The sequence below is a fragment of the Salvelinus alpinus genome, chromosome 11 (genome assembly GCF_045679555.1).
Source record: "Salvelinus alpinus chromosome 11, SLU_Salpinus.1, whole genome shotgun sequence".
NCBI classification, from domain to species: domain Eukaryota; kingdom Metazoa; phylum Chordata; class Actinopteri; order Salmoniformes; family Salmonidae; genus Salvelinus; species Salvelinus alpinus.
The window spans coordinates 57,634,590-57,647,964 of NC_092096.1; the positions used below are offsets into that span (position 1 = coordinate 57,634,590).

General features: G+C 46.0%; 1 protein-coding gene across 1 annotated transcript in view; it reads right to left on the reverse strand.

Annotated features, from left to right (window-relative positions):
* The window catches only part of LOC139534553 (phospholipid-transporting ATPase ABCA1-like), a 292,873-nt gene that overhangs the window by 39,373 nt on the left and 240,125 nt on the right, over positions 1–13,375 (reverse strand). The window contains exons 41-42 of the mRNA XM_071333760.1: positions 7,629–7,758; positions 7,107–7,227 (exon numbers count right to left, since the gene is read on the reverse strand). Of these exons, the coding sequence (XP_071189861.1) occupies positions 7,107–7,227; positions 7,629–7,758 (251 nt within the window). The remainder of the gene's footprint in view (positions 1–7,106; positions 7,228–7,628; positions 7,759–13,375) is intronic.

Below are 13,375 nucleotides of genomic sequence, written 5' to 3' on the forward strand. Positions count from 1 at the left end.
CTGACAATTTAGATCTCATTCAGACCTTGACAGGAAGGACTGACACATCCCTCCTCTCCTTTGGGGAAGGATTTCAGGATAATTGTGGCAGCTGTATTTCTGCCCACCTGTTCTCAGGTCTGAATCATACAATCCTTGGGAAGAGCGCCATGGGGCATAATGGCATACTGTAATGACATCACTATGCTCTGTTTATCTGTATGTCTGTCTGCCTGCTTGCCTGTCTGTCCATCCATCTACTGTATCTGTGTGTCTTTAGATTTTCCCTGACCAGCCGTTTCCTATCCATGTAATGCATTTGCTATGAGTTAGTAGTAAAGGGGACATGATGAGTAAATGTAAGTTTAATGTCCACTTCCAGGTCATTGCTGCATTGAAATTAGCATATGACTGAGTGCAGGCCACGGTATGTTCAACGTATGTAGAAGCCTTCTCTCTGAAGTCATGAGACACAATTCCATTTATGTTTGTGAGAAGGTACTTCAACTCTCATGAAGGTGAATGAATATTAGGTCATGAAATACCTACTTACCGCAATGTTTTCTCTTCCTGGTTAGCTTGTCTATTCGGAGCAGTACTAATGGAGCAGAAATTAAGTTACAACCTTTTGGTGCAGCGAAACACTTGGTAAATGATTAAGCATTAAGCAAATGATTAAGCATCAGTTTTAATTGTACTGTAGTAGCCGACCCTTCCCACTCATTTCTAAATATACGTCCAAAATGGCACCCTATTCCCTTTATAGTGCACTACCTTTGACCAGCACTACAGGGAATAGTGGGCCATTTGAGACGCAGACCATGCAACCTTGAGAACAAGAGAGCCCCAGTGATGCCAGTTCAACCTTGACAAAACAACTATGTCTTATTGCCACGATAGTGTGTCAAATGTGAAGCATGTTTGCTTAAAAGCCTGGGGGGCATCCGCTATTATTGGGGACTTGGGACTTGGACATGCTACTCCCCAAGATTTGCAAGTTACTTTGGCGATAGCGTGCTGCGCCACAGCACTGCTACAACGCTAGTAGAGACGGGTGGAAGAAGTAAAGTTTCTATCCTAACAGAGGCAATTAGCGGATAATTCCCTCGTGCCCCGAAAGCTATAATGGCTGTCATGGTGGCAGCAAGGAGGTGGCGGTTAACCCGGAAGAGACAACGGTCGATGGCCCACACACACAAACGCACACACACGCGCACACACACTTTTGCACACACACACTTTTGCACACACACACACACACACACACACACACACACACACACACACACACACGGTTTAGAGAGAGAGAGCAAGACATCTGTCTCTACTGCCCCAAACAGCTGGAATCACAACAATGAAATCACATCCCAGCAGTCTCTATGGGGGTGCCACAGGGTTCAATTCTTGGACCGACTCTCTTCTCTGTATACATCAATGATGTCGCTCTTGCTGCTGGTGAGTCTCTGATCCACCTCTACGCAGACGACACCATTATGTATACTTCTGGCCCTTCTTTGGACACTGTGTTAACAACCCTCCAGACGAGCTTCAATGCCATACAACTCTCCTTCCGTGGCCTCCAATTGCTCTTAAATACAAGTAAAACTAAATGCATGCTCTTCAACCGATCGCTGCCTGCACCTGCCCGCCCGTCCATCATCACTACTCTGGACGTTTCTGACTTAGAATATGTGGACAACTACAAATACCTAGGTGTTTGGTTAGACTGTAAACTCTCCTTTCAGACTCACATCAAACATCTCCAATCCAAAGTTAAATCTCGAATTGGCTTCCTATTTCGCAACAAAGCATCCTTCACTCATGCTGCCAAACATACCCTTGTAAAACTGACCATCCTACCGATCCTCGACTTCGGCGATGTCATTTACGAAATAGCCTCCAATACCCTACTCAATAAATTGGATGCAGTCTATCACAGTGCCATCCGTTTTGTCACCAAAGCCCCATATATTACCCACCACTGCGACCTGTACGCTCTCGTTGGCTGGCCCTCGCTTCATACTCGTCGCCAAACCCACTGGCTCCAGGTCATCTACAAGACCCTGCTAGGTAAAGTCCCCCTTATCTCAGCTCGCTGGTCACCATAGCAGCACCCACCTGGAGCACGCGCTCCAGCAAGTATATCTTTCTGGTCACCCCCAAAACCAATTCTTCCTTTGGCCGCCTCTCCTTCCAGTTCTCTGCTGCCAATGACTGAAATGAACTACAAAAATCTCTAAAACTGGAAACACTTATCTCCCTCACTAGCTTTAAGCACCAGCTGTCAGAGCAGCTCACAGATTACTGCACCTGTACATAGCCCATCTATAATTTAGCCCAAACAACTACCTCTCCCCCTACTGTATTTATTTATTTTGCTCCTTTGCACCACATTATTTATATCTCTACTTTGCACATTCTTCCACTGCAAATCTACAATTCCAGTGTTTTACTTGCTATATTGTATTTACCTCGCCACCATGGCGTTTTTTGCCTTTACCTCCCTTATCTCACCTAATTTGCTCACATTGTATATAGACTTATTTTTCTACTGTATTATTGACTGTATGTTTGTTTTACTCCATGTGTAACACTGTGTTGTTGTATGTGTCGAACTGCTTTGCTTTATCTTGGCCAGGTCGCAATTGTAAATGAGAACTTGTTCTCAACTTGCCTACCTGGTTAAATAAAGGTGAAAAAATAAAAATAAAAAATCCCACTGATCAACACTAGTCTACTTTTGAGGTCTGAAAACATCTGACAAACTTTGATTTGTGAAATAGTTCCTTTGGGCTGCTCTTGTATTAACATGTTGTTCCATAGTACTTCAGATCCATAGTACTTTACAGTAAACACAGAAAATGTCAAACAAATTACAACATTGACAGAAACAACAATCACATCAATATTTTATTAAAGGGATAGTTCACCCAAATTACAAAATGACAGAAATCTATGTCATGGTACAGAAGTTCCAATCATCTTTAAGTGACTTTGTGGAAGATTTGGACATGATGCATGAAAAATGACAATATCGGTACCATGACTTGGATGGGATTTGTGCCACAAATGGTCAAATGTAAGCATTTGAAAACAGTGCCAGGGAAATGAAAACAAAAGCATGGATTGTCAATTTATGTATTTATTTATTTACCTTTATTTAACTAGGCAAGTCAGTTAAGAACAAATTCTTATTTTCAATGACAGCCTAGGAACAGTGGGTTAACTGCCTTGTTCAAGGGCAGAACAACAGATTTTTTCCTTGTCAGCTCGGTGATTTGATCTTGCAACCTTTCGGTTACTAATCCAACGCTCTAATTCTTGTCCATATACTGCATTCAGGATAAGGAAACCAATATATAATTGTGTAATTTGGATGAAATATCCCTTTCACAATCAGTATTCTATCAACGGTAAAATCAAAATGATGCTAGGGTCTTACAGTATGTATCTCCCAAGCATTGAGCCTCACCGCTCAGAACTCACACGTCCTAATACAGATTTAGGATCATAATTTGAGCCAGTTTTCTACAGCAGGAAAATAATCCTGCCGCAACAGGAAGTGTGAATTATTATGTGGATTATAATAAATATGTAACGCTTGTCGTCAGAAGGAGTGGACCAAAGCGCAGCGTGGTAAGTGTTCATGATTTTATTTAACATCAAAAACACTCTAATAAAGTAACAAAACTAAAAAGCGAACAGTTCTGTCAGGTGTAGACACTAAAACAGAAAATAACTCCCCACAAAACCCAAACGGAAAATCACAACTTACATATGATCCCCAATCAGAGACAACGATAGACAGCTGCCTCTGATTGGGAACCACACATGGCAGAAAACAACAAAGAAATAGAAAACATAGAATCTCCCACCCGAGTCACAACCTGACCTAACCAAACATAGAGAATAAATAAGGATCTCTAAGGTCAGGGCGTGACAAAATGAGCATATTTGTAGGGGTTGATACATTTGTTAGGGCAAATCAAGTCTGAAATTTCAAATTGGAAATGACAAACTTTAGAATCTTTTCAAAACCTCAAATACACTACAAATTTGCAGCAAAATAAGCAGCAAAATAACCCACAAATTAGGATCCTACATTTGTATGGATACCGTACTCACATGACTCCTATAACATCAAACAGCTGCCATAAAAAGTTTCTTTCTGAGTTTCTGAGTGACTGGAAGGTCACAGTGACAGCTCGGGCGTACAAATCCTAACTGGCAGACGCGCCGTCAAAACGGACCCCATCAATAATGCCGCCACGGTAACCGCTAACCCTGAGGTTAAATGCTAACTTATAAGGCCTCGACAGTCGTTCTTGGGTGGTAAATGCTTCTTCCTGAGTGAAGGAAGAGGAGGAGGAGGCATCTGACAGATGATTGATGGGCTGTCAATCGCGTGAGAGACATGTTCAGATTTATGGCGAGACCGAGGCGGTGCAGCGGTCGAGGTGGTGCGCTCATTGATCAATTCGTTATCTCTGCTCTACGGCCGGATTGCACCAGCTGTGATGGGAGGTGATGGGAGCCCATTGGGAGCGCTTCGATGCCTTCTGCGCCAATGCTTTTGGGCGCCATGTATCCCCTCCAATGTAAATCAAATCAAATGTTGAGGCACCTTGAAGAGTCTTATTGTTGTGTATGTCTTTCTCTGCATGTTTCAGTGTCACTGTCAGTTCTACAGTAGCGAAGAGATGCATGACAACAAAACAGATGTGTCTATAATTGAAACATGATAGAAAGATAACTGCACTGTGCTGTTGTGATGCTCATCACTTCTTGGCTGACAAGGGATGAAATAAAGAAAGGTAACCATACATAGCTCTAAGATAATTTATCACAGGTTACAGAATGTGAAAGTCAGCTTTGGAACGTCAGAGAAGACGAGCAAAGTGTGAGTCAAGATCTTATAAAGTAACTCCTGTTCCCACCTTGTGTGCTGTGGGCGGCAATGCATTATCCGTCCCAACTGTTTTATTCAAAGCTTGAGCGTTAATTACCTTGTGAGTGTAGGTGAGTGTGTCCGTGATAGATTGAGAGGGGGAAAGATGGAGTGAGTGAGCAATTGCGAGAGATGGCGATGGAGGGTTTGAAGAGACGTCAAGTTTGGACAGATGTCGACGAAGGGCTGTTGCCTTGGCCATGCTTCCTACCATTACGGGCTTGTGGAAGGAACATCTGGTCTTAGCCAGGGTGTTAATCTGGGCGGTGATTAAGCGGTGCCCATTACCTACTGTAGCATACCGAGCACCACTTGCATACTCACTTCCCAAACCTGCGAGGTGGGGGGGAGGGGGAAGTGTGTTGTCGGGCTTAGCGGCACAGCTCGAGAGAGACCTCATTGGTGTTGCCTCGCAGAAAATCAAACCCTTCCCTTTTTTGCACACTTCTCCCTACAGCGAGAGACGCACAGACCATTTTCAGCCTTTTGTACTGTATTTTGCAGTGTGTTATGTATGTGATACGTGGATGGGATACGACTGTGATATATGGTTGTCTCGCCTGGCTAACTTAAGACGAATGCACTAGCTGTGGGTCGCTGCTGAATGGATCAATTGTAATGTAAATGTGGTGCTATGTATGTATATTTATGTATATTATGTATTTTATTTGTTGTGTTGTTTCCTGTTTGCACGCCAGGAAGATTTGCTGCTGTCTCGGCAAAAGCTAATCAGGAGTCCTAATAAATACTAAATACATTGTGGAGTGACACCTTGCCGGCTTTCCCCAGCCTTCCGACTCTCTGAGACCTGGATGACATACTTAAGGAGTCACCAGGGACTAACAGCTGGTGTGTTCTTAACTCAGCCCTGATTTGAAGTGGAGCCATGTTTAATTCCCACACATATGGACGGTGGCACATTTTCAGAAATCTCTCTCTTTAACAACCTAGATGGAAGGAGCCCATCCTGTCAAAAGATTCAGTAACATTCAATTAAAGACGTATTAGCAGATCTGAGACGAATTGGTCAAAAGCGATTTGGTCAAATGTAGTGCACTACATAGGGAATAGGGTGCTATTTGTGACACAGCCTATGTCCGCTCACTTTCATCCTTGCCTTGTAATCTAATCAGCAAATGGGTCTTTCCACCAATGTGTTGCCTTTTGAGAAGTGTAACCTGGTTTCCCATCTCAAAAAGTTACAGGGTTGAGGATTTCATCTTAAATCAGGCAGTGCCAGAGGGAATGGAAGCTTATTGTGTGCAATAGGGAGTGATAATTGAATGCAAAAACTTGCTAAACATTTCTAGGCTGTCTATATATGGGTAACAGGTTTGACGTAATTTACTCGACCAGCTCAGTTTTCCAGCACAAAACACCAGAAAACATCCAAAAAGAGTAGAACCATAATGGTCTTCAGAAATGACTTTGTCAAAGCAACAAAATAACTAGGGCTTTACAATGGTGGTGAAACTTGGAGAATTGTTTTGGTTTAGTGGGTTGAAATCTTCCTAGAAGTGACACAGGGTTGACGAAGGGACATGTCAAAATGAAGAATTTTGAAACTTTAGCAAGCCTTTATTCATATAAAAAATTATTTTGATTGAATTCTCCATGCGGTCTATATTATAGGGCACTTAATTTAATATAACAGGCTTTTAAATTGAAATATTAGTCCACAATTTCTACCTAAAATACCAAACTAAATACCACACTACATTTATTTCAATATGGGGAACCAGGCAAGAGGCACACTGTGACCGATAAGTGACATCACAGTATCAACGTTGAGGGAGGAGGAATCCAATAGAAACAGCCGGGGCGCATTCAGTGAGGTGAAACGTTTAGAACTTCAGATTATTGCAAATAGAAATGTAATGAATAGAGCTGCCATGATGTCCAATGCTACGTGAAGGGAAATATTTGTTCTATAGATTTCTATCTGAAGTTTTTGTAAAGTTGAACAGACCCTAGCCCTTGGGGATTGAAGACCTGGGTCATATTCACTAGGAATGAAACAGAAGCACACAGGCTGAAACCCAGAGGGACTACCTGATCTTGTCCAATAAGAAACGCTTGTTTCCGTTGCTCAATGTTTTGCTGCTGCATGCATGAATGAATATAACCTTGTAAGGTGATGTTGCTACCATGAGTGTGGTAGTAAACGGTGATAATGTACCTTAGAGAGATCGCAGATTCTCAACAGGTCATTCTCGGCGCCGCCTTTATGGACGCGTGCACGTTCCCGAGCCACGTCCACATCTTCGTCCTCCTTGGAGAATGACTTTCCAGAAATCAATCTGAAGAACAAAAATGCTGAAACTCCACATTCTCACAATCCCTATAGAGCCAACATTATAAATCCCAAATGATGACAACCTAGTAATATATGCTAATGTTTTTCTCTAATGGGAGAATTTGTTTCAATTTCTCACAAAATGCAATTTAGGTAATGGAGATAAGTTACGATGACAACTTCGGTTCATAATTAGGTGAAGCAAAAAGGATGGACACAATGATATTTCACTAACAATGTTAACAAGATGTCGAATGACAAATATGCATTATTGGGCTAATAAAAAGATAAATGGTTAAAATATGTAAATGGTAAACAAGGAATGGGTCTAAACATTTTTGAGAAATCATCTCTGATACTGTATGGAAGCATCTTTACTTAAATACATTCTTCTTCTATTCTTGCCTGGGTTTGTAGCAGAATTTATACTGGATAAGGAGAGTGATGGTGAACATGACTGCCCCCTGGATGGCCATGGCACACAGGTTCTTCCCCACCATGTCCCAGCTGAGGGGGTCCTGGAAACGGTCTTCCCCTGGGAGAGACAAAACACACTGAAACTGCTAAAGACCTGATGAAGATCTTTGTGGATCAAAACGTTGTTAATAGAGGTTGCAATTGGGAGCCAGCGTGCTGGCCTTTCTGTTCTTCGCAACTACGATGTACAATAATCATGTCAGATGGCTGCCCCTGGAACTCAATAGGATTGGATCTAAATCTAGATGTCTTTTTAAAGTTGACAGCAACTGACTTTAATCCTGACTTTAATCCTGACTTTAATCCTGACTTTAATCCTGCGTCCATAGACGCACCCATGCGCCAATCTGTCAGTTTAAGCTAGATATATCAGTTTCCTGCATGGGCTGCAGCTCAATCCGCCACATCCGTCTATGTCGGCCTTCAGCATCTGCGGTGGAAGGTGGCCGAGCTACAGCGGTGTTTGTCAGATCATGAGACATCCCAAAAATCCGTCTTCTCACAAAAAAGTCTGTAGCGTGTTTTCCCCAGAACTCTTCTGAAGGTAACCCATACTAATTAATGAAAGTACGGAGGTAGTTCTGTTCCAACAAAAACAAGGGGTTAAATATGTGTCCAAAAAAACTACAATATTTCCTGAGCGTTCTTATATCTCCAAGATATATTAGTTAATTACATTTTTGTATTTAACCTATATTTACCATGCAAGTTAGTTAAGAACAAATTCTTCTTTACAATGACGGCCTACCCCGGCCAAACCCTAATGACACTGGGCCAATTGTACGCCGCCCTATGGGACTCCCAATCACGGCCGGTTGTGATACAGCCTGGAATCGAACCAGGGTCTGGAGTGATGCATCTAGCACTGAGATGCAGTGCCTTAGACTGCTGCGTCACTCGGGAGCCCTTATGATAGACACTTCCAAACTTTAATCCTTATGATTTATTTTTTGCCATTTATGAATGTGTTATTCAATGCGTTTATATGGGTGGTCCTAGTGTAAATGAAGTGCAGCTTATAAAGGCTTCATAAAGCCTTCATAAACACTACATGAATGTGTTACAAATCAGCTATAACAATATGTCATGCTTTATATAGGGTTCATAAATGTGGCATAACTTTGTGACATAACCACCAACGTCAAATGTGACAAACCTGTGCTTTATAAATGGTAGCATAAGCACAGCTTAATCAAGGCCTTATAAATTGAGGCTTCAAAAGCATTTGTAACCCTATAATGCATCTTAGCAGAGAATTGCAATGCCAGGATAGTGGGTTTGATAGCCGGGACCCCCCATACATAAAAATGCATTCACAAATGACTGTAAGTCGCTTTGGATAAAAGCGTCTGCTAAATTGTATATAATATTTTATTATTCTAAAACATTTGTAGGATGGCCCAACCTCTTTTCCTCTTGGGTGCAGAGTCAATATTGGAACTGACCTCAACCTTCCCCAAAATGCTATGCTGTAGTATGACTGTCACACCCTGGCCTTAGTTATCTTTGTTTTCTTTATTATTTTTGTTAGGTCAGGGTGTGACATGGGGGAGGTTTGTGTTTGGGTGATTTATGGTTAAGGGGTTGTTGGGTTTTGTGTGTGTGGTTTTGTGTTGAGTGAATATGTCTAGGTATGTCTATGGTTTAGTGAGGGTTTCTAGGTATGTCTATGGTTGCCTGAGTGGTTTCTCAATCAGAGACAGATGTCTCTCATTTGTCTCTGATTGGGAGCCATATTTTAGGCGGCCATAGGCATCATGTTTTTGTGGGGTCATTGTTTTAGTCTGTGTCTAGGTCTGTGTCAAGTTTGCATGTTTTGCATTTAGTCGGTTTTTGTTTCACGGTCTTGGATTTGTTGTTTTGCTTCGTTGGTTCGTCTTCTTAATAAAGAGAAGATGTATTCTTTACACGCTGCGCCTTGGTCCGCTTTCTCTCCCTTGGACTATCGTGACAGAATGACCCCACCATTCAGGACCAAGCAGCGTGAAAGGAGGGAACCAGAGCCAGTGGTTCGGAGATTGGAGGTGAGCAATGGGATTGATACAGAGACTGTTAAGGATTTAATGAGGAGTTTGGAGGAGAGTGAAAAGAGGGATCTGCTGTGTTGGTGCGTGAGGCACGACATCCACCCGACAGAGCGTGTGCGGGAGGTGATGTTACCTGAGTCAGTTCTTCATGCTCGTCCTGAGTTGCGTGCTAACCGTCTGGGAATGACAGTCCCACGAACCAGGCCTCCTGTGTGCCTCCCTAGTCCTACTTCTCCTGTAGCACCTTCCCGCTCCAGCTCGGTACCTCCAGTTCCGGCACCACGCTCTAGGCCTAATGTGCTTATCCAGGGTCCAGTATGCCCTGTTTCATCTCCCCGCACTAGCCTTCAGGTGCGTGTTCCCAGTCCGGTACCTCCAGTTCCGGCACCACGCACTAGGCCAATAGTGCGCTTTAAGAGCCCAGTATGCCCTGTTCCTTCTCCCCGCACTAGCCTTGAGAGGCTTGTTTCCAGCCTGGTACCACCAGTGCCGGCACCACGCTCTAGGCCTAATGTGCTTATCCAGGGTCCAGTGTGCCCTGTTTCATCTCCCCGCACTAGCCTTCAGGTGCGTGTTCCTAGCCCGGTACCTCCAGTTCCGGGACCACGCACTAGGCCTATAGTGCGTCTCAGCCGGCCAGAGCTGCCAGTTTGCCCAGAGTCGTCAGAGCTGCCAGTCTGCCCCGAGTCGTCAGAGCTGCCAGTCTGCCCCGAGTCGTCAGAGCTGCCAGTCTGCCCCGAGTCGTCAGAGCTGCCAGTCTGCCCCGAGTCGTCAGAGCTGCCAGTCTGCCCCGAGTCGTCAGAGCTGCCAGTCTGCCCCGAGTCGTCAGAGCTGCCAGTCTGCCCCGAGTCGTCAGAGATGCCAGTCTGCCCCGAGTCGTCAGAGCTACCAGTCTGCCCCGAGTCGTCAGAGCTGCCAGTCTGCCCCGAGTCGTCAGAGCTGCCAGTCTGCCCCGAGTCGTCAGAGCTGCCAGTCTGCCCCGAGCCGTCAGAGCTGCCAGTCTGCCCCGAGCCGTCAGAGCTGCCAGTCTGCCCCGAGCCGTCAGAGATGCCCGTCCGCCAAGCACCGTCAGAGATGCCCGTCTACCCAGCGCCATCTGAGTCATCCGTCTACCCAGTGCCAGCTGAGTCATCCGTCTACCCAGTGCCAGCTGAGTCATCCGTCTACCCAGTGCCGTCTGAGTCATCCGTCTACCCAGTGCCGTCTGAGTCATCCGTCTACCCAGTGCCGTCTGAGTCATCCGTCTACCCAGTGCCGTCTGAGTCATCCGTCTACCCAGTGCCGTCTGAGTCATCCGTCTGCCCAGTGCCGTCTGAGTCATCCGTCTGCCCAGTGCCGTCTGAGTCATCCGTCTGCCCAGTGCCGTCTGAGTCATCCGTCTGCCCAGTGCCATCTGAGTCATCCGTCTACCCAGTGCCATCTGAGCCATCCGTCTACCCAGTGCCATCTGAGCCATTCGTCTACCCAGCGCCATCTGAGCCGTCAGCCAGCCATGACCAGCCCGAGCCGTCAGCCCGCCATGACCAGCCCGAGTCGTCAGCCAGCCATGACCAGCCCGAGCCGTCAGTCAGCCATGACCAGCCCGAGACGCCAGCCAGTCAGGAGCTGTCAGAGCCGCCCTACAGTCATGAGCCGCCCTACAGTCATGAGCTGCCCTACAGTCATGAGCGGCCCTACAGTCATGAGCTGCCCTACAGTCATGAGCTGTCCTACAGTCAGGACCTGCCGGAGTCCCTCAGCCCGGACCTGCCGGAGTCCCTCAGCCCGGACCTGCCGGAGTCCCTACGCCCGGACCTGCCGGAGTCCCTACGCCCGGACCTGCCGGAGTCCCTACGCCCGGACCTGCCGGAGTCCCTACGCCCGGACCTGCCGGAGTCCCTACGCCCGGACCTGCCGGAGTCCCTACGCCCGGACCTGCCGGAGTCACTACGCCCGGACCTGCCGGAGTCACTACGCCCGGACCTGCCGGAGTCCCTCAGCCCGGACCTGCCGGAGTCCCTACGCCCGGATCTGCCGGAGTCCCTCAGCCCGGACCTGCCGGAGTCCCTCAGCCCGGACCTGCCGGAGTCCCTCAGCCCGGACCTGCCGGAGTCCCTCAGCCCGGACCTGCCGGAGTTCCTCAGCCATGATCAGCCAGAGTCGCCCGCCGGCCATGATCAGCCAGAGTCGCCCGCCGGCCATGATCAGCCAGAGTCGCCCGCCGGCCATGATCAGCCAGAGTCGCCCGCCGGCCATGATCAGCCAGAGTCGCCCGCCGGCCTTGATCAGCCAGAGTCGCCCGCCGGCCATGATCAGCCAGAGTCTCCCGCCAGCCATGATCAGCCAGAATCGCCCGCCAGCCATGATCAGCCAGAGTGGTCCGCCAGCCAGGATCGGCTGAATCCGCCATTCAGCCAGGATCTACCAGAGACACCGAAGCGGAGATCGACTATGGTGGAGTGGTGGCCACGTCCTGCACCCGAGCCGCCGCCATATTAAGGCCACCCCGGATCCTCCCCTAGACTTTGTTGGTGCGCCCGGTGTTCGCACCTTAAGGGGGGGGGTTATGTCACACCCTGGCCTTAGTTATCTTTGTTTTCTTTATTATTTTTGTTAGGTCAGGGTGTGACATGGGGGAGGTTTGTGTTTGGGTGATTTATGGTTAAGGGGTTGTTGGGTTTTGTGTGTGTGGTTTTGTGTTGAGTGAATATGTCTAGGTATGTCTATGGTTTAGTGAGGGTTTCTAGGTATGTCTATGGTTGCCTGAGTGGTTTCTCAATCAGAGACAGATGTCTCTCATTTGTTTCTGATTGGGAGCCATATTTTAGGCGGCCATAGGCATCATGTTTTTGTGGGGTCATTGTTTTAGTCTGTGTCTAGGTCTGTGTCAAGTTTGCATGTTTTGCATTTAGTCGGTTTTGGTTTCACGGTCTTGGATTTGTTGTTTTGCTTCGTTGGTTCGTCTTCTTAATAAAGAGAAGATGTATTCTTTACACGCTGCGCCTTGGTCCGCTTTCTCTCCCTTTGTCGATCGTGACAATGACAGTTTTTGGATTTCCCCATTTGTTCTTGTTTTCCAAGTTTTTTCACAATTAGATGTTCTGTGATAACAACAATGCTTACACCACTTCAGGGGATGACTTTTGAGATCTGGGAAAAATCTAAGAAACTTTGATTTTTGATTGTAGTTGCCTTTGAATTCAGTAAGCAATGTTGTTTGGTTAGCAGGTTTTCTGTAGCGCAGTCAGCGCACGTGATGATTATGTATTCCGTATAAAGTGATTTGCATTGTTGCCGCCATTGGAATGGCTGGAGTAAAAGGCCAGCAACACACCATATGTACATTCCACAGACCCTACTGAGTATTTCCTGCAATACTTTTACTGTGGCACCCAGAATTGTTCTTGCTCTAAGCCAATAAGTGTTCCATATTCAGTGATTCGCATTGGGGGCATTTACTTGATCTTGGAACATGTTTTACAATCCAAATGTAATGCAAATGTCAATTAAATATGAACAAATATGAATCATTGTTAATGTTTAAACAATTATATTTTCATATATCATGAAAAAATACAGGTTATTGACACTTTTCTACTATTACTAGGGAATTTCCCGAAATTCCGTGACCTGGAAGTACTTTTTTAGTGTTGCTGATGAGACGCTTAT